The sequence below is a fragment of the Muscardinus avellanarius genome (assembly GCF_963383645.1).
Source record: "Muscardinus avellanarius genome assembly, chromosome: 7".
Lineage (NCBI taxonomy): Eukaryota > Metazoa > Chordata > Mammalia > Rodentia > Gliridae > Muscardinus > Muscardinus avellanarius.
Genome location: NC_137793.1, coordinates 45,602,584 through 45,628,775, shown reverse-complemented (window position 1 = coordinate 45,628,775; position 26,192 = coordinate 45,602,584). Strand labels below are relative to the sequence as shown.

Genomic DNA, 26,192 nt, shown 5'->3' with positions numbered 1-26,192 from the left:
TAAAGTTCTGTCTTACCAATTTAAGCATATTTGAATTTATATCTGACTATCTTAATTGGTATATATTAGAAAATTTTTTTCTGATTAACTGATTATTTCTCAGTAAGCCTTAAAAAATTATGAAAAATTAAATGCCAGGCATGGGGGCACACGCCTGTAATCCCAGGACTTTGGAAATTGAAACAGGAGGATTACAGATTCAAAACCAACCTCAGCAACTTACTAAGACTCTCAGCAACCTAGCAAGACCTTGTTTCAAAACAAAAAATAAAGAAAATTAACCAGAGTGTGTAGCTCAAAAGTAGAATGCCTCAGCATCAAGAAGATATGTTCAAGTAATATATATTTTGTTCATTATTTATTCTTGTCTGTTTGCTAATTTTGAAGATTAATAAAGCCTCATGTTTTTTGAGTTGTTAGTGAGTTGAGTTAACCCTAAAATGAAAGCTGCCTCTGCTTATTTTTAAACAATATTTCTCTTTTAAAGGTATGTCTTGAGAAACTGAATGACATTCAGTTGGCTCTTGTAATAGCAAGACTCTATGAGTCTGAATTTGATACATCTGCAACATATAAGTCTATTTTACGTAAAAGAGTTTTGGGAATTGATTCTCCTGTCAGTAAATTCAGTTCATTGAACGTAAATATGCATTATGATCCTTTTCTTCGGAGTATGGCATGCTGGATTTTGGAAGACTATAGTGGTGCTCTGGAAACATTAATAAAGCAACCTGCCAGAGAGGATGGTGGTAAGCCACGCTTCTAAGACATTAATGATTAAGAGTATCATTAGTATTTGCTGGATGTTCAGACCATTGTTGGATGCCAAGGGTAATAGAAAACAAATTAAATTAATGGTTTTTATGACTTTATGGTTTAGTTGGGGACATGGAGTTATGTATATAATTTTCCTTTATATTTTCCAAAAGATAAATCTTTTGAAAACCAAGAACTTTAGATTTTATGTTATTATGAACTAGATTAATTGAACATAAATATTATCAACATTGGAATATAAACATTTTGAAAAAGTACTAATATAATGTTTTTATGTTGAATTTACTGTGTTAATCAAGTTAATAATTCTTAAAGATATATTCATGTAAAGAGAGTTAACTTAAATAATGTGATTAGAAAATCTTAAGCTAAATGAACTGTTCATGAGGTAAGAGACAAAGAAAGTCTTTTGTACTCTTTAGAGCTTTACTTCTCTCTTTCATATAGAAATTCATTTCACTAAAGTTTTCTTAGAAGCTGATATAAAATGGAATTCTTTATGTAAGTTTATATTAAAATGATTGGGTTTTTAATATTTTTCCATAGAGCACTGAATTGTGTCTAGTACCTGGTTTAGTAGGCGAGGCATGATTTAGAATACTAATTGGAAAAGCTTCTAAAGGTTCTAGTTCATAGCTTCTTATGTAGCATCGTCTAATTAGGAATTGTTGTATGTATCTTACCTTCTAAACTTATAAGAAAGCTATGAGACCCAGTTATTCAAGTCTTCTAGCCATCTGAGTTAAAGTTTTTCAAACTAATTTTTATGTAATGAAGAGGAAAAATAAAACACCACTTTTTTATGCCTACATGTATTTATATATGCATATATATTTCTATATGTTTATATTGATTGGGTATTAATGCAAGATCACATACTTTTAGAATTAATTAAACATGTATTTTTGGAAGAAAATGCAAAAGATAATATTGGCTTGAACAAAGATGATATGAGAGAATGCAGAGAAGCATTTAGATTTGGGGTACTTTAAGTTGGGTTAGACAGGACTGGATTGGATGGGGAGTGTGAAGGAATTAGGAACCAAAGTAAATGATATGAGAAAATGTTTTACATCAAGAAGCCTTCTCTGATATGACTACTTTGAGCAGGGAACTAATTAAATAAGCAAATTGATCAATGTAGATATCTAGGTAAACAGTTATTTGTGTCAGTGGGGCTCAAGTCATCCCACCTACTCAGGATGCTGAAATAGGAGGAACCTGGACAACTCAGCAAGATCCTCTTTTAAAATAAAAAGTGCTGAGGATGTAGCTTAGTGGTAAAGTGATTAGCTGGCATGTGCAGGACGTTTGGTTCAATCCCCAGTACTGGAGGAGAAAAAAAGTAGTTTGTGTCAAGGGCACACTAAACAAAAAAGCCCTCATTTGAGATTGTATACATCTAAGTGGAAATGAAATGTGGATCTTTGGAGACCAAAGTTTATATTTTGGAGGTGAAATTGGGCCTGGAAATAGAGGTGTAGAAGTTATTAACATATAGATGATATTTAAAGCCATGGGACACTGGACATGGTGACACATGTTTGTAATCTCAGTACTTGGGAGGCTGAGACAGAATAACAGGTTTGAGGCCATTTTCAGCAATTTAACAAAACCCTGTTTCAAAATAAAAACTAAAGTAGTACTAGGGGTGTGGCTCAGAGGTAGAATACCCCTTTATTTAATCCCTACACCTCCCCACCCCAAAATAATCCTTGAAAGTATTCAAGTTCATCTCAGAAAAATGGGATATGGGATATGGGATAGGAAGGTTAAGAACTGACTGATAGGACACTGTTATCATTCAAAGGTAGAGAAGATGAGGAGAACTGAGGAGGAATGTCCAGGAAAATAGGAGAAAAAGAACTAAGAGTGGGACCAGGGGAGGTTTGGTTCAGTGAAATAGCCTTTGTTTTCTCACTGTGTTTAAACACTTTCATTACATTTGTGCTCTTGTCTATTCAATGCCATGGATTAATATGGTCTATTAATAAAACTTTGTCAAAGGATCAAGTAAACATAAAGGACCCTAAATAATGCAGAGAGAGAGAGAGAGAGAGAGAGAGAGAGAGAGAGAGAGAGAGAGAGAGACAGACAGACAGACAGACAGACAGACAGACAGACAGACAGACATGTAGAGTAGTGGAAGGGGATTGAGGGGGGAAATTAGGGAGAGAAAGAAGGAAGATTGAAGAAGAAAGTGAATCAAATAATATGGCAATATGTGGAGCTATTACTACCAATTTTACTAAAGTATGAGAGACAGGAGGGGGAAACAGGTTGGGATGTGGAGGTAAATTAACCAAGAGCTTTGTGCATGATCCTCACTCTGATGTATAATTACAATGCACTAATAAAAAAAGAAAAGAAATTTTTACACCTAATAAATCAGGTAAGGTTCCACAATAGAAAGAAGGAACTGTAATACAAGTTTAAACACCCAGTTCAGATCTTGGAGAACTTTCTTGCCTCATAAGATGAATTTACTTTCAGATCAAGTCATGACATCAGCCTGTAATCCTGCAGTTTTTAATTTCTACAATTATCTAAGAACACATCCTCTTTTGCTAAGACGTCATTTTGGATCATCTGATACATTTTCCACACGCGTGGGTTTAACAGGAAAAAGTGGACTGGCAGGAACAATTACTTTAAGTGAAAGAAGATTATTTTTTACTACTGCCAGTGCTCATCTAAATGCTGGCTGCCCCATGTTGGCTTTGGAAGTATTGTCAAAGATGCCCAAAGTCATCAAGAGGACAAAAATTATTTGTAGAACATCTAGTTTTCTGGATTCTAGTAAAGAGTCTTCTCCAATAAAATTGGATGAAAGGAAAGATAAGTCCTCTGCTGTTGATTGGTCACAATCACTGGTGAATGGTTTTGAATCTTCCTCAGAAGGTTCCTCAGAGAAGCAATCAAATTCCACCCTTTCTTTTGACTGGAGCCAACCAAGTGTTGTATTCCAAGATGACTCTTTAGAGTTAAAGTGGGACAGTGAAAACGATGAAGAAAATGAGGATATCCCTATTTCAATGAAAGAACTAAACCCTCTACAGAGAAAAATAGACAAAAAATTTGATGAAATAAGTGATTACACAGATATCAGCACACTAGATGAAAATGATGTGCTAAATCCATCAGAAGATATAATTGCTGTTCAATTAAAATTCAGAGCATGTTTAAAGATTCTCACAGTAGAACTTCGTACTTTATCTACTGGATATGAAATAGATGGTGGCAAATTGCGTTACCAGCTATATCACTGGCTTGAAAAAGAGGTGATAGCTCTTCAAAGGACTTGTGAATTTTGTTCAGATACTGAAGAACTACAGACCACATTTGGCAGAAATGGAGGTGAATTTCAATTAAATGAGGATACTGATGATTTGCATCACCAAACAAAAGTGAAACAACTGAGAGAAAATTTTCAGGAAAAAAGACAGTGGCTCTTAAAGCATCAATCACTATTGAGAATGTTTCTTAGTTACTGCATACTTCATGGCTCCCATGGTGGGGGTCTTGCATCTGTGAGAATGGAATTGATTTTGCTTTTACAAGAATCTCAGCAGGTATGTAATTTTTAATCAGTCAAAAATAGTACATCTCTGGAAAAACTTTGTAGGTTTATTTTCCTTACAGTTTTATTTTTTGTTTTTGTTTTTGTTTTTTGGTACTGGATATTAAACCCAGGAGCACAGGAGCATTCTACCTCCATGGTACACTCAGTACTTTTACTTTTTTTTTCCTTTAAAACAGTCTCGCTAAATTGACAAGGCTGCCCTCAAACCTGTGATCCTCCTGTTTCAGGTTTTGCACCATTGCCCCAGCTCTGAAATAGATTTTGGTGTTATACTTTTTGTTTTTGAATATTAAAACTTGATTTTCTTCATTACAGTTCTTTAAGGAATCCTCCTTTATGTAGTCTGTCATATTAGTAAGTTGTAGAGTTTTATAGGTATTGCAGTTGGAGGATAGTTCTCTATAGAGCTACTTAGAACCTGTTTAATTCATACTGTAGTTATATGTGATTACCTAGTGAGGTGATCAGCTTCTGCTTATTCCAAGGGGGTATTGTACTATCATTTTTAAAGATAATTGTTAGAATGGCACATTCCTCAGATTCCTTCTAACTCCTAAGTTTCTATTTGCTTTTAATTTTTACTACTTTGAAGTTATTAAAACAATTCCTTGAATTGCTTAAGTAAGGATTATAACTATAGTTTATTAACATGTTGCTTTGTTTTAAGGAAACATCAGAACCACTATTTCCTAATCCTCTCTCAGAGCAAACCTCGGTGCCTCTCCTCTTTGCTTGTACAGCCAGTGCCAAAACAGTAGTTGCCAATCCATTACTGCACCTTAGTAATCTGACACATGATATTCTACATGCCATAATAAACTTTGATTCACCACCTCATCCTGATTGCCAAAGCAATAAAGTAAGTATGCTTGGTTTCAAGCTTTTAGTTAACCTATATATGATGTTGAAACTAAAATTTAATGTTATGCCTTAAAAAAAATTAAAACACAGTCTGGACATAGTAAATGTTACATTACCAAATTTATATTGCTTCAGCTTAAAGAAAACTGGTTGTAGACCAGGCTTATCTGATTGTGTTACTTATAACCAACAGGATACTTTATTTTTTTAAATAAAAATGTTAGTTATTTTGTTTTAATTAGTTTCATCAATGTAAGAGCAGTTGATGTGTATATACATATGTGATTCCTTATGTAATGACAAAAAACTTTTGGTTTAAAAAGTTTTCAGCCCAAAAAAAATCTTTTTAACCAAAAGCTTCTTGAGTGTTTTTAAAGGATAGAAACTTAATATTTTAAAGGATAGTTCACTGTATCTACTGTTTATCATTTTTCAAATCTTATCTCATACTTTAGGGCTGAGTTTGAAATGTTTATATATAACTTAGTGTGTTTTTCCCTCATAGCCTATCATATGTTTTTCACCCATTTCTCAGGTTATGACATTACACCAATTTGATTTTCTCCTTACCTGATTGCAGACTCTCTTTGCTTCCACAGATTTGTCCTCTTTGATAACTTGAACTCATATCATTTGATTTTTGCCACTTTACAGCTCTGTAATGTAAAAGCCTGTAGGGCTTATTACAGAGTTTGGAGTTTAATTTTCTTCAGACTGTGTTTATTTTAGCCAAACTGTTTCCTATATTTAACTTAATTATATAATGACGATGGTGTATCACAGTAGCTTTTACTACCTTAAGAACCTTTTTGCTGCTTAAGAACTACTCTAAAATATTTGTGGCTTAAAATCTACATTTATAGCTGGGCACTGTGGCATACCTTGTAATCCCATTACTTAAAAGATTGAGACAGGAGGATCCAGGCTCGTGGCCAGCCTCAGCTACATAGTGAGGCTTTCCACAAGTTAGTGAGACCCTGTTTCAAAGTAAAGAATAAAAAATCCAACTAGAGTTGTAGCTCAGAGGCATAATGCCCTGGATTCAATCCCCAGGACCACACACATGCACAAAATCTACATTTATTTCTCTCATGATTCTGTGAATTGGCTCATCATCAGCTCTTCTGGTTTGAGGCAAGTTGGCTGGTCTTGGGACTTTCTCATTCATACTAGATCAGCTGGCATATTGACTAGATTCTGGGTGATGTAGAATGGTCTTATTTATACTTCTGTGGTTTGCAGGGCTAACAGGAAAATCTGGATCATATGTCTCTTCTTCTAGCAGCCAATTCTAGTGTATTAGTTTGTGTTCTCCAGAGAACTGGAACCAAAAGAGAGAGAGAGAGAGAGAGAGAGAGAGAGAGAGAGAGAGAGAGAGAGAGAGAGAGTGTGTGTGTGTGTGTGTGTGTGTGTGTGTGTGTGAGAGAGAGAGAGAGAAAGAGAGAGATTGATTGATTGATTGATTGATTGAGCCAAGTAATTGGCTCATATGAGATGGCAAGCTAAAATCTGAGTTGGTAAGCTAGAGACTCAGGAAAGCAAGTGGTATAGTTTAGGTACAAGTTCAAAGGCCTGAGAACCAAGGATATCTGTAGTATAAGTTCCAATATATAAGTAAACAGGATCAAGATCCAAAAAAGAACTGATATTTTAGTTTGAGTTTGAAGACAGGAAAGCACCCGTGTTCCAGCTCAGTACAATTAGGCAAGAGGAGTTCCCTTTTATTTTATATAAATTTTCTGTAGTGAGAATAGGTTGAAATGAGTGTTATAAAAAAAACAAAAATAGTTCATAGAGGCAAAAACTTTTTATCTTCTTAAGAGTACTGATTATATTAGGTATTGAAGTAAGTTATACTTAAAAATTTTGTACTTAAAGTAATTTTGTTTGTGTTTTTTCCAGGTTTATGTAATGCATACTCTAGCAGCCTCCCTTTCTGCTTGTATTTATCAGTGCCTTTGTGGTAGTCATAACTACAGGTAAATATATTTTTGTGAAGTTTAAGAATGCTTTGCAGTTAGAAATGCAAAAACACATGACTGAAATATTGAGTACATTTTTTCATCTTTGAAATTGCAGCTTATGTCTTTATGGCAAATAAGATTCAAGTAAACCTTTGTCAATATAATTTATTTAGCAGCCTATTAGTCAAATCAGTGCTTTACACTAGACATTGTGATAGATGCTTTAAGTACTTCCTTAAGGTCAATCTAGTCAGAGAAATATAGATGAACTGATAAATGATTTATATTTTGACCTTTACCTAAATAATAAGCACTATAATTTGGTAAATAGTAAAAAGCCCAAGGAACACTTAAAATGGAATGACTGTTTTGGAATTAAAAAATTCACAGAAGAATTGATTTTTAGGATTTTTCTCTATACTCTAAAATTTCACTATACATTTACCCAGGTTGTTTAAAAATATTATGTTACTCTGTGGGGTCTTTCTGTATCTATCTTTAGCTCTTTGAATTAAAAATACTTTTTTTTTTTAGTACTGGGAATTGAACCCCAGGGCACTCCATCTCCAAGCTACACCTCCAGCCCTACTTTTTAGTCTTTATTTTGAAACAGGGTCTCACTAAGTTGCAGAGGGCCTTACTAAGTAGCTGAGGCTGGCTGTGAACCTGCAATCCTCCTGTCTCAGTCTTACAAGTACTGGGATTACAAGCGTGTACCACCATGCCTGGCTTAAACATGCTTTTAAATACTTTTACTTTATTTTTATGGTATTATCATACCTGTTTTCTGTTTCTTTTTCTTCTTTTTTTTAACTTTTTTTTATTGGTGCATTGTAGTCACATATCTTAATGGAGTACAAGATGGTGGAGACATACATGCACACATCACCCATTTAGCCCTTATACAATTCCCACCCGAATCCCTCCCCCACCCTCCTCATGTTTGGCTTAGTGATTCTCATTGATATGTTTCTTAAAGTACATCATGTACATTAGAGAATTTCCCTCTTCCTCCCTTCCATTCCCTCAGTTAGCTTGCCTTATTTGCTCACGTATGGTATTTCCTTATTCGTCTACAGTTCTTCCTTTGACCCATTTTCTATAGCTTCTGCATATTCGGGAGAGCATCTGATTTCTTATTTTTTGTGACTGACTAATCTCACTTAGCATAATGTCCTCCGGGTCCATTCAATTCCCTGTAAATGATGTAATTGTATTTTTATTTATGACTGAGTAAAATTCCATTTTGTACATTTTATGGCTTTTGTAGAATGCTGTTTTTAAGGTAATACAGATCAGTTCTCTGTAGGACTGATAATGTTCTGCTTCCCTCAAGTCACCATCTTTTTTTTTTTTTTTTTGGTGGTATTGGGGTTCCTGGAAGCCCTTCTACCTCCAGGCTACACTCCCAGACCTATTTTTATATATTTTTTATTTGGAAACAGGGTCTCTTAAGCCAGAGAGGCTGGCTCCGAACCAGCGCAATCCTCCTGTCTCTGCCTCCCAATCGCGGGGATTACAAGCATGTGCCACCACGCCCGGCTCAAGTCACCATCTTTTACGAAGTCTTCTATTTCCTTTTCTGTCAAACAAATAATAGAACTTGTGGGTCTGTCTTGATTTTCTTTTAATTTTCCTCTCATATGTTTCTTTTCTTTATCTTTTTATTTTATTTCAGGCAAATTCTAACTTAGTTTTCTAGTCACTGATTCTTTTGCAGTGTTCTATCTTCATCTAGGCAGAGTTCATATGCTAATTTTTTGTTCATTTTAAGATATTTATTTATAAAAGTTTTCAACTTACAGATAATAATTGGATGCATTCAGGCAGTATGGTGTGACATATAAATAGTATGTATAAAATATATAGTGATCAAATTAGGGTAATCAGCATATGCGTCACGGCAAGCACTTATTTGATGAAAAGATTTAAAATCCTCTCCATATATATATTTTGAAATATGAAATAAATGACTAATTGTAGTCATAGTACTGTACTATAGAACATTAGAACTTATTCCTTTTATGTAACTGAAATTTGTATCCATTAAATGACTTTTTTCTATACTTTCACCCACACTCCTTTCCAGCCTCTTGTAACCACTATATCTATAGATTCATTTTTTAAATTCTCCATATGAGAGAGAGAGAACATGTGATATTTCTCTTTCTGTGCCTGGCTTAATTCAATTAATATAATTCTGGGTTCACCCATGTTGCCACAAATGACAGGATTTCCTTCCTTTTCTGACTAAGCAGTATGGGAATGAGTATACATACCACATTTTCTTAATCCATTAATATGTTAATGGACACTGTTCGATTTCATATCTTATTTTTTCTGATAAGTGCTGCAGAAAAAACAGGAATGCAAATATCTCTTTGATATACTGATTTCCTTTCTTTTGGATATATAACCTTTACTAGTATTAACTGGATCATATGATAGTTATATTTTTAGTTTTTTGAGGAACTTCCATATTCTTTTCCATAATGACTGTACTAATTTACGTTCCCACCAAAAGCATATGAGAGTTCTCCTTTATCTTCATATTCACCAGCATTTGTCATTTTTGTCTTAGATAAAAGCCATTCTAGCTGGGGTGAGATGGCATCTTATTGTAGTTTTCATTTATATTTCCCTGATAATTAATGATAAGCATTTTCTATAATACTTCTTGGCCTGTTTGTGTGTGTGTGTGTGTGTGTGTGTGTGTGTGTGTGTGTGTGGTACTGGGGATAAAACCCAGGAGCCTTTTACCTAAGCCTACTTTTTTTCCATTTTTTTTTTAATTTTAGAAACATATTCTTGCTAAGTTTCTGAGAGCCTCAACTAAGTTGCTGAGGCGGGCTTCGAACTTGCATTCCTTCTGTCTCAGCCTCCTAAGTACTGGGATTACAAGCATATGCCACCGTGCCTGGCCTATTGATCATTTTAATGTTTTTTAAATATATTTTATGTGGATTATATTGAAAATGGCATACATTCACAGAATATTTGGTGCCCTCCCTGCCCCTGCTTCCCTTTTCCCCCCTTCCATCAGTAAGTGTCAAGGCTGACCATGCTACATTCACACTTATAAACATATTTGAATGTAGCTCCTCCAGTTAATCAACCTCAGCCTTCTTCCTCTCCTACCCTTCTTTTCTAGCATTACTGAGGTCTCCACTCCATTATCTGGAGTCCATTTCTTATCCCTGTTACTCCCTAGTTTGGGCCTATTAGACAAAACATGTCCCTTCTCTTTCTGTGCTTGTCTGACACCACATAACATTATGTTCTCTAGGCTTTTCCATTTTCTTGAGAATAACATGATTTTGTTCTTTTTTATTGCTGAGTAGAATTCCATTGTATTTCCCATAATTTTGCAATTTTGATGTTGAACATTTTTTCATGTATCTATTGGCCATTTGTATGTCCTCTATTGTGAAGTGTCTGTTCAATTCAGTTGACCATTTCTTGATTGGGTTATTTGTTTCGCTAATGTAGTCTTTTGAGCTCTTTGTATATTCTAAATATTAGCCCTCTATCAGAGTGGTAGCTGGTAAAGATCTTCTCCCATTCTGTAGGCTTTCTCTTTAGGTTCTTGATGGTTTCCTTTGATGCGAAGAAACTTTTTAGTTTGATGCCATTCCACTTGTTAATTCTTGGTGACTTTTCTGAGCTTTGGAAGTCTTGTTGAAAAAATTACTGCCTGTGCCTATATGTTGGAGTGTTGAGCCTATGCCCTCCTCTAATAGCTTCACAGTCTCTGCTCTAATTTCCAAGTCTTAGATCCATCTCAAGTTGATTCCTGTGCATGGTGAGAAGTAAGGATTTAGTTCCATCTTTTTATAAATGGATAGTCAGTTCTCTCAGCACCATTTGTTGAAAAGGCTATCTTTTCTCCAGCATTTGAGTTCAGCCTCTTTGTAAAAGATAAATTGACTATAAATGTTTGTTTCTTTATCTTCTATACTGTTCCACTGGTCTATGTGCCTTTTGTTCTGTCAATACCATGCTGTTTTAACTACTATTGGTCTATAGTATAATTTGAAGTCAGGAATTGTGATGCTTCTTGCATGGTTCTTATTTCTGAGAATTGCTTTGGTTATTATGGATCTTTTTTTTCTCCATATAAAATTCATTACTGATTTTTCTAGGTCTGTGAAGAATGTCATTGTTATTTTTATTGGAATTGCATAGAATCTGTAGATCACTTTTGGCAGAATGGCCATTTTGATGATTAGTTATTCTGCTTATCCATGAGCTAGGGAGATCTTTCCATCTTCCAAGGTCGTCTTCAATTTTTTTCTTTAATGTTTTATAGTTTCCATTGTAGAGGTCTTTTACATATTTGGTTAGGTTTATTCTTAGGTATTTTATTGGTTTTGAGGTTATTGTGAATGGAATTGTTTTCATTATTTCTTTTATTATTAACCTGAAGAAAAGCAATTGATTTCTTTAGGTTGATTTTGTATCCTGCAACTTTTCTGAATTGGTTAATCAGCTCCAGTAGTCTTTTAGTTGAGTTCTTTGGATCTTCTAGATAAAGGATCATGTTATCTGCAAACAAGGATAATTTTAATTCCTCTTTTCCTATTTGAATTCCTTTGATAACATTCTCTTGTCTTTTTTGCTGTGGCAAGAGTCTCTAGGACTATATTGAATAGGAATGGTGATAGTTGGCATCCTTGTCTTGTTGCTGAATTTAGAGGAAATTTTTAAACATTTTCTCCTTCCATATGATGTTTGCTTTGGGTTTTTTGTATATTGCCTTAATGATGTTGAGCTATGATCCTTCTTTTTCAATTTTATGCAGTGTTCTTAACATGAATGAATGTTGGATTTTGTCAAATGCTTTTTCAAGCTCTATTGATATGATCATGTGGTTTTTGTTTTCAGATTTATTTATTTATTTATTTGGTGGTATTGGGTTCCTGGAAACTCTGCTACCTCCTGGCTATACTCCAAAACCTATTTTATACTTTTTATTTGGAAACAGGGTATCTTAAGCCAGCACAGCTGGCTTTGAACCTGCGCGATCCTCCTGTCTCTGCCTCCCAAGCGCTGTGTTTACAAGTGTGCACCACCACGCCCAGCTCAGTTCTATTTATGTAGCTAATAATCTACTTATTTGAATATGTTGAACCAGCCTGGCTTTTCTGGGATGAAACCAACTTGGTTGTATTGTGCAATTCTCTTGATATTGTTTTGAATGCATATAGCTAGTATTTTTAGAATTTTTGCATCTATGTTCATCAAGGATATTGGTCTGTAATATTTTTTTCTTTCGATGTCTTTATTTGATTTTGGTATTTATGTGATACTGGCCTCATAGAAGGAGTTTGGGAGAATTTCATTTCTTTCAATTTCCCGGAACAAGTTGTAAAGTATTTGGATTAATTCTTCTCTGAAGGTTTTGTAGAATTCAGTTGGAAACCCATCAGGGCCTAGGGTTTTCTTTTTTTTCTTTTTTTTTTTTTGGTGGTACTGGGGTTCCTGGAAGCCCTTCTACTTCCGGGCTACACTCCCAGACCTATTTTTACATTTTTATTTGGAAACAGGGTCTCCTAAGCCAGTGCGCGCAGCTGGCTTCGAACCTGTGGGATCCTCCTGTCTCTGCCTCCCAAGTGCGGGGATTACAAGCGTGCGCCACCACACCCGGCTAGGGTTTTCTTTGATGGCAGAATTTTTATTGCTGTTTCTCTTTCTTTTTTTGCTATTGGTTGGTTTAGGCTTGCTATGTTCTCTTGGTTCAATTTAGGTAGGTTTTATGTGCTTAGAAATCTATCAAGCGGATGTGGTGGCGCACGCTTGTAATCCCAGCATTTGGGAGGCTGAGACCTGGAGGATTGCAGTTCACGGACAGCCTCAGCTACTTATTGAGGCCCTCTGCAACTCAGTGAGACCTGGTTTCAAAATAAAGAATAAAAACCAGGGAAGGGGGTGTAGCTCGGAGGTCAAATGCCCCTGGGTTCCATCCCCAGACCCGCAAAAACAAAAAAAAGAAATCTATACATTTCTTCCATGTTTTCCAGTCTTTTGGAGTATACATTTTCAAAATACTTTCTAATAATCCTTTGAATTTTCCCACTATCTGTGTTGTTGTCTCCATTTTCATTTTTTTTAAATTTTTTTTATTGATGCACTATATTCATACATCATAATGGGATTAAAAAAATAACTCTTGTAGACATACATGCACACATCGCCCAATTAGCCCCTACCCGATCCCCACACCGTTCCCTCCCTATCCCTTCTTCCCATGCTTGGCTTAGTCGCTGACATCTAATATTATAGCAATTTATCCAAAATTAACAATACTAATCTCACATAACAGTTTCATTTGTCTGATACCAAGCTTTTGATGACTTAAAGATAACATTTCAATATTTCTTTTTGCTTTCTTTCTTACCAGAGAATATTTTTTTCTTTTTTTTTTTTTTTGGTGACACTATCATACATTTATTTATTTATTTTTCAGAAAAAATCTATCCTAATATAGAATATGGACTCTAGATACCCAAAATGATCTCGAAAAAGAACAAAGCTAGAAGATGTATATTTTCTGATTTCAAACCATATAAAGATACAATAATTGAAACAGTGTAGTACTGTTTTAAAGGCAGATATATAAACCATTGGAGTTAAATAAAAGCCTAGAGCTAAATTCTTCCATATATTGTCAAGTTATTTTTGACAAGGTTTCCACAAACATTTGGTGGGGGAAATAATAATCTTTTAACTAAATATTGTTGAAACGTAAGAATTACATGGAAAAGAATAAAATTGGACCCTTACATAACACCATATACAAACATTAACTCAAAATAGATAAAAGACCTAAATATAAATCTTAAGACTATAAACTTTTAGAAGAAAATCTGGGTCATAAAACCTCACAACATTGAAATTGGCAGTGATTTCTTGGATATGATTTCAATGGCACAGGCAACAGAATGGTAAACAAACTCCCTAAAAAATAAAAAAAATATTGTATATCCAAAGACAATGTAAACAGAGTTAAAAATTACTGATAGAATGGGATAAATTCTGCAGGTTTATGATGAACTTATTTCTCACATTGTATCAGCTTTCCTTGATGTTGTTTTGTGCTGAAACGAACTTGCTCAGTCCTGGGGGGCAATTGGCACTGAGTCCGTTTGGGACCAAGATCCTCAGAAAGATGGACAAGGGCTTAGGTTGCAGTTCTGCAGCCACTTATCTGCAGCGATTTTTTTCCCTTTTATGAAATAAACTCCTTTAAGTTCCTGTTCACGGCACTAAAAGTGGAGATTCTTCTCTGGGAAAAAAAAAATCTGAAAGAATTGACATGGACAACTGCCTTCTGTGCAATTGACAATGTTTTAATTTCCATCACCAGTATTTATACCCTATACCCCGTGTAAGCACTAAAGGACAATAGTGAGGCATTAAGTGTAAACAAGATAAACAGGATAAAAGAAGATCCATGGCTTCACAGTTTAAGATTCGTCTGGGACTAGGTGATTAAAGTCAGCCCCCTTGGCCTTTGTCATTGGAATTAGTTTTCTGGCCTCACAGGTGAGCCCTAGGGGGCAAGGTCCCGGAAAGGCATCTGGGACAGGCAGGAATCAGTAAAGGCGGGGGTCACACCCAAAGTCAGTTTTGGGGAAATTCAATCTACTAGGATGTCCTTTGATCCTTCCAGAGTCTTTTTGTCTCTAGGGCTTAGTCCAGGCTCTCCTTTATCAAGATCCATGGGCTGCGTTGCACATTTGTCTGGTCCTGTCTGCTCCGCCATTCCCTATGAGGCAATACTTATATTACAGTTAGTAAAACAGGGCAAAAACATTATAACACAGGTGATTGGATTTCTATAATTGTTCTTTAATGCATGATTTGGGGGCAGACTTTTGAGTTTTTTACTGTCCTGCTGCTGAATCCTAATGATAGGCTTGTTAAGGCCAGATAAGAGCATATTAGCATCTCTTTTTTTTTCATTGTTCTTTAGTTTTATTATTTTTAAATTTTTCCAACACATGAACCATAGCTCATTTTGAGCTTTTCAGTGCATTTCAAAGCAAAAACAAAGAGAATCATTAAAATGGTTGTATACAAATCAATTCTGTTTCTTTTAATTTACAATTTATTGAAAAAATTGTTTTGCTGTTTTCATCTAACCCCCCCCCCATATTAGCATCTCTTAAGAGGAAAAACAAATGGCCCAGGTTCCAGAGACAGTTTAACATCTCTTTGGGAAATGGGGCAAAAGTTGGGTTTGCAGCTTCCCCTGCTGGCAGAGAGGTGCTGGGAGCTCAAAGGACCTGCCTGCGGGGGGAAGAAATGGAAAGGAATTTTGCAGCCCCTAAATTCTGGCTGCCCTTCACTAGAAAATTTATCTTTCATGGACTCAATTTCTTCCACAGTCCTAATTCTTGGAATCCTGTTTTAGGTCATCGGAGCTTATTAGTGTAGAAATCTTAAGAGCAGGGAGTATTTCTGCCAGAGATGATGCCTCCTTCTTCGGGGCGTGGCCTCCTTGGACCTTGCCGATTGATGCAAGCTTTTGTCATGCTCGTATATGCCGAGGTGGGGCGGTGGCAGTTTTGGTTGTCTGTTCATCTTATATGTATGATTTCTCCATGTGTAGCAACATTTACTACTATGGTTATATATTAACGTGATTTCTTTGATCCTGGTCTTCTAAAAATTCATTTTCTTATTGAGTATGGCTTTATTTGCAACATATTTTTTTCTTATTGTTGTTTCTAGGCTTACTATAGCAGAAGGGATGACAGTTTTTGTTGTTATGCTGCCATCTTGAAGATGAAAAGTAAAGTCTGATAAATTATTTTTAAATGCATCAAAATATTATGGCCATGAGATTTGCCAGTCTGAATAGATTTCCTAATTTGCTGTGCTTAAATATTATTTTCATTTACCTTGTGTATGATATAGGAATTTCTGAAGTGCTATTTCCTGACATTTTCACAAATTATGTCATTTTCTGTCATAATTATGTCATATTTTATGTCAAGCAATAAGTTATTTTGTTAATTTTATCTGTTTACTTCGTCCTGAGTTAAACAATTATTTAGTTGAGGAAGCTTATTCTGAATCCTAAATATACAACATACATATTTACCTTTCTTTTACCTTCGTAGTGCTGATTGCATAGTTTTAATTATTTGTATATGTTTTCCTTCGCTAAAATACAAATAGAAACTATGGCTTTTATTATATACCTAATACCTAGATTACTGCTTCATGTAGGATAAGCTGACTATCAAATATGAAACTGAACTTAACTTCATTATATTTGCACATAATCTAGTTTGGATTTCTATATGTAAGCTTGCTACCATAGTTTAGTTTTTTTCATTTTTACCTATTCTGTGTCTTTCACTATAGATAATACCTATCAAATGTTTAGAAAATGTGTGTATTTATACTTCAAAGGATACTTTGTTTTAGGATTTTTTTTCTTTTCTTTAGCAGTGCTGGGATTGAACCCAGGACCTCATGCATACTAGGCAAGCACTATGTTACTGAGCTGAATCCCCCATCTCAGCCCAATATTTTGTTTTAATATAGCACTAAACTAAGGATTATATTATTTTATTAGCAATATAATTAATTAACAAAAATTTTATATAAGGTACTCTGAAAAGTGATCTAAAATGTAGAAATATTACATGTGAAATTATTATAGATTTAAATATTGTTTTCTTTTTCTTTAGTTCATGTCAAACAAACCAGTTTACAGGAATGGTGTATCAGACAGTACTACTTCCCCATCGACATTCTTTGAGAACAGGAAGCTTAGATGAAGCAATAACTCCTAATACAATACCATCTCAATGGCCAGGTATAAATAATTTACATATAAATGAGTTTTTATTTTTAGTCTTATTAAATCTTCGGTGAGTAAAAAGCAAATTTGGGTTTGTTTTGCCATTTGATAATCATTGTTAAATATTGCTAATGGTGACACTAGTTCATTATTTACCACTCATTACAAATTCTGTGATTACTCAATATTAGTGTTTCTTTGATCATTATACTAAAATAGCTCAAGTATTTTGTTACATTTAAAAAATAAGTTTGCCCTTGTCATAATTAAAAACATTTATATCATTGAAATATTATCCTTGGCTTTGTATCAGATTTTCAGTTATCAAAATTGAACCAATAGCTTAACTTTTGTTCATTAACTCTAATAACCTGTACTAATTAAGAATCTAGGGAAGAAAATATTTAATCCTGAGGTAGTGTATTCTTAAATTGTTTTAAACTTCAAAAATTAGAAAAAATATACTTTCTAATTTTAGAAATTGATTGTTAATGGCAGCTGTTTGTTTGTTCTTAGGAATAACATGTCTAATTAGACTTTTGAATTCTTCTGGTGAGGAAGCCCAGTCAGGACTTACAGTCTTGCTCTGTGAGATTCTCACAGCAGTGTATCTTAGTTTGTTCATCCATGGCCTGGCAACACATTCTAGCAATGAACTATTCCGGATTGTGGCCCATCCTCTAAATGAAAAAATGTGGTCTGCTGTATTTGGTGGAGGTGTACATATTCCCAGCAAAGAACAGGGGCACTCAAAAGCTTTACCTGGTGAGTTTGTAATCTTTCTTTTTTTTAAGGCTGCACCTTTATTTATATATCCTCCTGGTAACCTTTTCAACCCTAATTATATTTTATTTTACATTGCAGAAAACTTTCATTCCATACCATTTTCTTAAAGTATAAGCTAAATAGTTTTATGAAAATGAAATATTAAAGTCTCTATTGCAGTTTTCAATTTGAAATTCTTTTGAATCTTTACTTTTGAAATTTTCATGTGTTTTGAAATGTACTGTAATATTGGTTTCTTTTCTATCCCAAATACAGATTCTCTCTTCTTTCTTTGGCAGGAAGGCACTTTGCTATGCCTAATCCCCACCAGGTAGTGGTATTCTCCATGGAATGTGTGGGCTTTTCCAAAGCTCTTTCAGCCATCAGTTCTCATAGTCCTCCCAGTCTTGCAGGCAAGATATTAGCTGTAGAAATAGGCTTTTACAATTCAGCTTGCTTTGTGTTGTTTTGAGGGGTTGGCGTAGAATGGGCTATTTTATTTTGTTTTACATTTATGGAAAATTGAGAAATTTCCTATAATCAAGCCATATTTTTGATTTAAAACCATAATTACTATTTTAGAAAACCATTTCTGCATTTGTATTCTGCCTTGAAGTTCTCCATTTTGGATATTTTTTATCTCTTAGATTTTTAATATTTTTAAGCATGTAAAAATAATGTAAATGCTTCTCACAGGAAATCAGACTATGGCTTGAAATGACTGGTAAAACATTTTAAAAGAGGCTGCTTTATCATTTGCATATTGTGATTCTGGCCATTAGTGTTTGGGATTTCTAAGTGTTCATAATATCATGAAAATTAAATATTTTAAACAACTATATCTCCTTTTATAATGTCAGAATTCTATATGTTATATTCATTTAAAGATAGAAGTAGTTTACTTCCTCAGCTTGATAAGAGTTTTTATGATGCCTTACTTTTTTTTGTGATTTATTAACCCATATGTAATAATCTTGGTTTCCTAAGAATAGATTTAGAAAATGATACATAGTACTGGAAAGCCTGTTTTATTCTATACTGACATAGATTAAATTTTTAAAAAATGCTTTTCAAAATCAAGCCCAATGCATACATTTAAGAGCGAAACCCAGCAAGATTACTTGTTTGTTCATGAATTTTAATACACTTTTTATCTTACCATCTACTTGCAACATAGACATGCACCTATGTGTGTTTGTGGGCTTGAATATTTATTTGTGGAAGGTGAAACACTTGGTAGTGGATGTGTGAGCATAAGAAGACTTCATTTTGGCTTTATTGTTAGAAATAAATTATTGCTGTGGTCTATACCAAGATTGATCTGCCTTCTCCTTTGCCTTTCTTTCTTTTTCTTTCTCTTTCTCTCTCCCCTTCTCTCTGTGTCTCTCTAATTGGGGATTGAATCCAGGGCCTTGCACTTGCTAAAGTGCTTTACCACTGAGCTACACTCCAGTCTTTTTTTTTTTTTTTTAAGTTTATTTTGAGAAAGACTATGGTTAAGTTACTCAGGCTGTCCTTGAATTTGTAATCTTACTGCCTCATCCTCTCAAATAGTTGGGATTACAGTTCTTTCCAGTGAGCCCAGCCAATTCATATTCTTTGAAGCTATATTAAAAGGTTAAAAAATGGTTATCTTGTTGAAATATTTAAAAAATTATTGATAGTCTTATTGGCATTCATTATGCTTCCCCAAAACAGTTTTTTACTAAACTAAGTTCCCAGTGGCCTCATTTCTACTTTGTCCTTTTAATTAAACCTGCTCCCCCCACCTCCTCCAGTTACCTAGTACTCTCTTCTTTCTAATCTAGGTTCCTTCCCTTCTCCCACCAAAACTAAAACAAAAGAAAGTCAAGAAGTAGGTCTCTTACGTTTAATACTTATAATAAAGCAAATTCAGTTTGTAACTTGAAGCAAAGGTCAACCAACTCTTTTGGTAAGGGGATGCTTTGGTGTCTCACGGCTATTCAATTCTGCCCCTGTAGCACAAAAACAGCCATGAAAGTGCATTAACAAATGAGTATGGCTATTCTAATAAAATGGTACTTACAAAAATAGGTCATATTTTGACAACCTCTGCTTTAAATTTGTTATTGCTTTATTTAGAATATAATGTTTGCCCCTCTTTTATAAATCTTTTTAAGAACTAAAATTATGTTTTCATAAACAGGCACACACGCTTGCAATCCCAGTATTTGGGAGGCTGAGACCAGAGGATTGAGGTTCGTGGACAGCCTCAGTTACTCAGTGAGGCCCTCTGCAAGTTAATGAGACCCTGTTTCAAAATAAAGAATAAAAAAATAGGGCAGGGGTTGTACCTCAGAGGTCAAATGCCTCTAGGTTCCATCCCCAGACCCACAAAAAAATAAAAATAAAATTAAATAAAATTATGTTTTCAGAGCAGGGCGTGGTGGTGCGCGCTTGTAATCCCCGCGCTTGGGAGGCAGAGACAGGAGGATCCCGTAGGTTCGAAGCCAGCTGCACTGGCTTAAGAGACCCTGTTTCCAAATAAAAAAGTATAAAAATAGATCTGGGAGTGCAGCCCGGAGGTAGAAGGGTTTCCAGGAATCCCAGTACCACCCCCCCCAAAAAAAAAATATATACATATATATATATATATGTCTTCAGGCATGGATGGATGGATGGCCTGGATGTAAAATTGGGTCCCTTATAAGAGTATTTTATACTTTTATTAATTTTTTTCTGTGGTACCTGAGGATGTAACCCAGAGGCATTCTACCTCCGAGCCATACCCTCAGCCCTATTTTTTGTTCTTTGTTTAATTATTTATTTATTTTTTATTTGGAAACAGGGTCTCTTAAGCCAGCTGCGGCTGGCTTCGAACCTGCGCGATCCTCCTGTCTCAGCCTCCCAAGTGCAGGGATTACAAGGGTACGCCACCACGCCTGGCTTTATTCTTTAATTTGAAACAGGGTCTCACTGAGTTGCAAAGGGCTTCACTATGTAGCTGAAGCTGCTGTGAACCAAGATCCTCCTGCCTCAGCCTCCTGAATGCTAGGATTAAAGCGTTCAGCACCATGCCCAGCTTCTTTTCTTGTTTTTAAAGACCTATTTCCTGTGCTTTATGGCATTTGCTTCAATTATAAGAAAAAATTAACTTTATATGTAATTAGCCTTGGACTATATATACTGAATTCAATTCAAGTAAAAACTTTCAGTCTAAGAGAGGAGTAAGATTCATAGGTATATTGAGTTTATTATTAAACAATTCATAAATTAATTAGGGCTCCATTTTAATATGTTCTGAAAATCATTTAAGATTCTAATCTTGGGTTTTGGGGTGTTTGTTTTGTTTTTATTTTTGTTTATTTGGTACTGAGAATCTAACCCAGGGGCATTCTACTTCCAAACTACAATCCGAGCTCTATTTTTAGTTTTCAGTTTGAAATGGTGCCACTAGGTTGATAAGAGTGTCACTATTTGCTGAGGCTCTCCTTGAAACTGTGATGCTCCTGTTTCAGCCTCCTAAATATTGGGATTACTGGAATGCACCACCAAGCCTGACTGATGCTAATCTTGTTAATGTGAAATGTTAAAAGAGAATAAATTCTTGCTGAGGGATGTTAACATATATGTTAAAAAAAATTCTTATTAACCAGCCATGAAGTCTCAGTTCCAACTCCTTCCTTCCTTCCTTCCTTCCTTCCTTCCTTCCTTCCTTCCTTCCTTTTTTCTTTCTTGTACTGGGGATTGGAACTCAGTGGCATTCTACTACCCAGCTACACACTCCAGCCTATTTTTTTCGTGTGTGTGCTAGGTATTGACCCCAGAGGCATTCTATCTCTGCTACACACCAGCCTTGTTTCTTATTCTTTATTTTAAAACAGGGTCTCACTAAGTTGCAGAGGGCCCACTAAGTAGCTGAGGCTGACAGTGAACCAGGATCTTTCTGTGTCAGCCACTCAAGTGCTGGGATTACAAGCGTGCACCACCATGCTCAGCTAGTTCCAACCATTCTGCTAACATAGATATGTGAAGAACTTTATGCAAAGTCCATGTTGATCTTTGTTTACTCATTTATTTGTTGCATATAAGCAAAAATATCATTACATAAATTACTTTACCTTTAGAAACTGTATCCTACCATTTTCTAAATTCCAAGCAATCAAATATAATCAAGTTCCCTTCTCTTTTTCTCTCCTCCTACTTATTAAAAAAGTGTAAGTGTAAGTTGTGGTATTTTCTTTTCATCCAGTACATCTTTTTCCACACTAACAATTTTTTAAGTTGGCTTTGTTCTATGATTTGAAAACAAATCACTACTTTCTATTAAGATATTTATCAATTTATTTTTTATGGGATTTATAGAGTAGATGCAAGGTAATCCCTGAAAGTCAAACAATATTCCTAAAATCTGAGTAGTATCATAAGTCAGACTTTAAAAAAATCATCAGTCTTACTTTTGACAATTAAGACTATCCCTTTTTCCCCTTTTGAAACTTTGACATTTACTTGTAAAATTATTGTTTTACATTTAATTTTTAGAATTTATTTACATACTTAATTTATGTTCACATATGTTTGTACTTCTTATATTTTCTACCTGATAGAGGAAAGTGAATTTATACCTAAGAGACTGAGGGCTTAGACTGAATTGTCTTGCTGAAAACAAAAATGGAGATGGAATCTATTTTATCTTAAACTGCTTGGCTTTTCTCTTCTCCATATCTGTATTTCTCTCAACATAATTTTTTTTTTTTTGGTGGTACTGGGGTTCCTGGAAACCCTTCTACCTCTGGGCTACACTCCCAGACCTATTTTATACTTTTTATTTTGGCAATAGGGTCTCTTAAGCCAGAGCGGCTGGCTTTGAACCTGCACGATCCTCCTGTCTCCACCTCCCAAGCGCAGGATTCCAAGCATGTGCCACCATGCCCGGCATAAAATATTTTAAAACACCAAATAATTTACCTTCTTTCTTCCCCCTACATTTTGAGACTGTATTTGAAAATCTAGGATGATATGCTCCCTAAAATTTCATGTACTCTCTGGCACATTCACTAGGAGGCCCATAGATAACAGCGCCTTAGATTGGAAAGTAGAGAATGAATGGTTCTGTTAAATAAGTTCAGTTTGAAAAAAAATAAATGTTTACTGAATAGCCATCCTCTTGTGTTTTTATTTTAAATCACATTATTTTAAATATATGTATGGTAGCAATTTAGGTAGTATAGAAGGATTTATTATAGAAAGCAGCATTATTATTATTTCTCTCTGCTTCTCATTTGCAATTCTTTAATGTAACTTCTTACATTTCTCAATTTCATTTTTTAGTTCTTTGGGGCTTTACTTTTATAATTCTAAGGAAACCATGCTATACATGTGCTGGATTTAAGGAAAGGATTCCTAATAGGGAAGGAAGGTACATGTGTGTACATGTTCTACTATCTTGATATGGAAGCCTACTTTTGTCAGTACTTTCTGTGGATGAATGCAACTAAGAAATGTATTTTTAAAATTATCAGAGGACAGTTCTTTCTGACTTTTAATACTTTTGTTTTTTGTTCTCATTAAAATTCATAAACTCTACATCCAGGTTCCTCTTCATTTTATTTTTAGAATTTGTGTGAATGCATGCAACAGATTATATTAGGAACTTGATTGTTTATTCTCAAATGCCAGTAAAAACAAAGACAAAATATAGACATTTATTCTAGTTTCTTTTTAAATAATTTGAAATTTACTAATAGTCTACTATTTACTATTCTTAGAATACTAATATTCAGCCGGGTGTGGTGGCACATGCTTGCAATCACCACGCTTGGGAGGTGGAGACAGGAGGATCATGCAGGTTCGAAGCCAGCCTCACTGGCTTAAGAGACCCTGTTTCCAAATAAAAAAGTATAAAAATAGATCTGGGAGTGTAGCCCGGAGGTAGAGGGTTCCATTCCCAGTACCACCAAAAAAAAAAAAAGAATACTAATATTCATTCATCTTTCCTATATTATGAAATAATCAAATTACTAAATTAAATTCTGCTTGACTGTAGCTTGATATATTGCATGTGCATGCCATCTGCAAGCTGTATAGCTTCAAACAATAAAACAAATTGTATTACAACACAAATATTTGCATTTCTTTGGGAGGTAAGTAAAATTTTGTTGAAAACATTGAAAGAATATTGATACCCCTTAATGTGAATTGTTTGCCTACTAGATCTTTATCTGTGTCTACAAGAAACTTAATTTTCCACAGGTGATTCACATCTTGTGGTTTAATGTTGATTAAAGATTTGCATGACTTTTTTTTAATATTACTGTCTTTAGAATTCTAGAGTAAAATGCTAAGAAAATAGTACCTGTCTGATTGTAGAGTTTTGGGGAAAACAAAACAATAAAAATTAACATTTTCTCTTTCTTTGTAATTCTGTTGACTAGAAAATTCCTTCTCTGAGCCATTTCCAAAAGTGTGAATCTGTTTAATTAAGTAGTTATGGTACTTGACTTTTTAAATATTTTATAATAAAAAATGTAGGCTTATATTTGGAAAAAAAAGGCCAAATAATTATCAAAGAATATCAAAAGTGAATTTTTGCCTTTAATTAACATTGACAGTCCACTAATTCTTTTAAAAAAAAGTAATGGCTAGAGAGATAGTTTGGTGGTAAAGTAACTGCTGAGTATACATGAAGCCCTGTTTTCAATCCCCAGGAAATTCCCCTTTCCCACCTTCAAACAAATGAACAAACAAAATACAAATTAAAGGGTAGGAAATTTTTTATTCTGCTCTTAGCTAAATTGTGAACTAATTTATAAGCTGATATTACATTGTGTTATGTATACACTAGATAGCTCAGCATTCAGAGAGTTGAGGTAAAAGTAGAGGTTGCTATGCAAAATTGTTTTCTCACTCTCCTTACTTTCTTACCTTCTCTATTCTTTGTTTATACTTATTCATAGTTAATCTTAGCTCTTATTTAAAGATAGGTTAGATAAGTACAATAAAATGGTACTTTCCTTAATAATACTTGTATTTTCTTCTCAGTTTCTTCACTAGTTGAAGAAGGAGAGAAACAGAACAAGCGTTTTAGGCCATCAAAAATATCTTGCAGAGAATCTGCCCCATTGACCTCTCCTTCAGTATCAGTAAATCAAGATTCACTGACAGTTAAAGAGAAGTTCATTCCACCTGAGCTCAGTATCTGGGACTATTTCATAGCCAAGGTAAAAAAAAAAAGTGCTATCTAGCTCAATATTTACACAGTCAAATGGAAATGAAGATGTTTAAAATAAGTATACTTGTTGGTGCTTTCAGGTATCTTTTCACCCTGCTTTAGAAAATTCTCATTTATATCAGGCTACATTTCAAAAAAATAGATCCTAAAGTATTTTGACCATATAACCAGTCAGTTTTAAGGCAGTTTTTTGATAAATTATGATTTCTGTGTTTTAAAAATTGTAACAAAGTTAAATATTTAAGATACAAAGAAAACCTAGTTGCCATCCTAATATAATTGATAGTGATTAAGGAACTGAGGCCACCAGAAATCAAAGTGTCCTGGTCACCTATCATCTATACTATTTATTTACTTATTCATTCATTTATTTTACAAGGCTGGGGTTGAAACGCACTGCCTTGTGCATGCTAGGCAAGTGCTATACCACTGAGCACTCTTCCTGGCTTCTCATTCTTTTCTAATATTGCAGACAATCCCACATTGTTCTGAGAGATACAAGTTTCAGTTGTAGTGTTTATATAAATACCATTATTCCCTCAACAACATGGTTTACATTTAATTTACCATAGTATATTAAATGTAATTGCATAAAGCATGAAAACTCCCTCTTTATGACATAGATATGTGAATACACACTTCATTATCAGTGACAATTCACATCATTGCTTTCAGTCTTTCAAGTGAATGATCATTTAGCTGAATGATCACTTAGCACCTCTTACTCAGCACGCGCGCGCACACACACACACACACACACATACACAAACACACACACACACACCATGTAGTTTTGTTTCTCATAAAAAACTTATGTGATATTTTACAAAATTTGATAATCAAAAGGGAATTGGCCAAATAAGATGAAAATACAACAAAATTTCATCAAGACTGACTGACCTTGAACTTATAATCATCCAACCTCAGCTGTAGCTGAATATTATAGGCTTACACCACCATGCCTGGTTTGCATTATTATTTTTTACAATTCTTAGTACTACTGTACAAAACAAAGACTGTATATATCGTCTGCTTTTTGTGTGATAAGCCAAACCACTCACATTCTCAAATTCTAGATGTTCTTCTTAGTGCCTTGTATTAATTCACATCTGACTAATCTCTGATGACATTAATCACCAGGACTATTAAGCTGTGACTTGTATTTATCTCATATTGATTATGCTTCAGGTAATGAAGTTTGTCTCTTAGTTCCTCACAGTCTTTTGCAGTCAT

At 34.5% G+C, this 26,192-nt stretch overlaps 1 protein-coding gene across 2 annotated transcripts in view; it reads left to right on the top strand.

The window, feature by feature from the left end:
- The window catches only part of DMXL1 (Dmx like 1), a gene marked incomplete at both ends in the record, with an annotated part of 217,767 nt that overhangs the window by 99,754 nt on the left and 91,821 nt on the right, over positions 1-26,192 (top strand). For both annotated transcript variants that reach the window (XM_080698416.1, XM_080698415.1), the window contains 7 exons: positions 488-746; positions 3,271-4,349; positions 5,028-5,219; positions 7,124-7,200; positions 16,890-17,017; positions 17,519-17,767; positions 24,770-24,948. In XM_080698416.1, the coding sequence (XP_080554542.1) occupies positions 488-746; positions 3,271-4,349; positions 5,028-5,219; positions 7,124-7,200; positions 16,890-17,017; positions 17,519-17,767; positions 24,770-24,948 (2,163 nt within the window). The remainder of the gene's footprint in view (positions 1-487; positions 747-3,270; positions 4,350-5,027; positions 5,220-7,123; positions 7,201-16,889; positions 17,018-17,518; positions 17,768-24,769; positions 24,949-26,192) is intronic.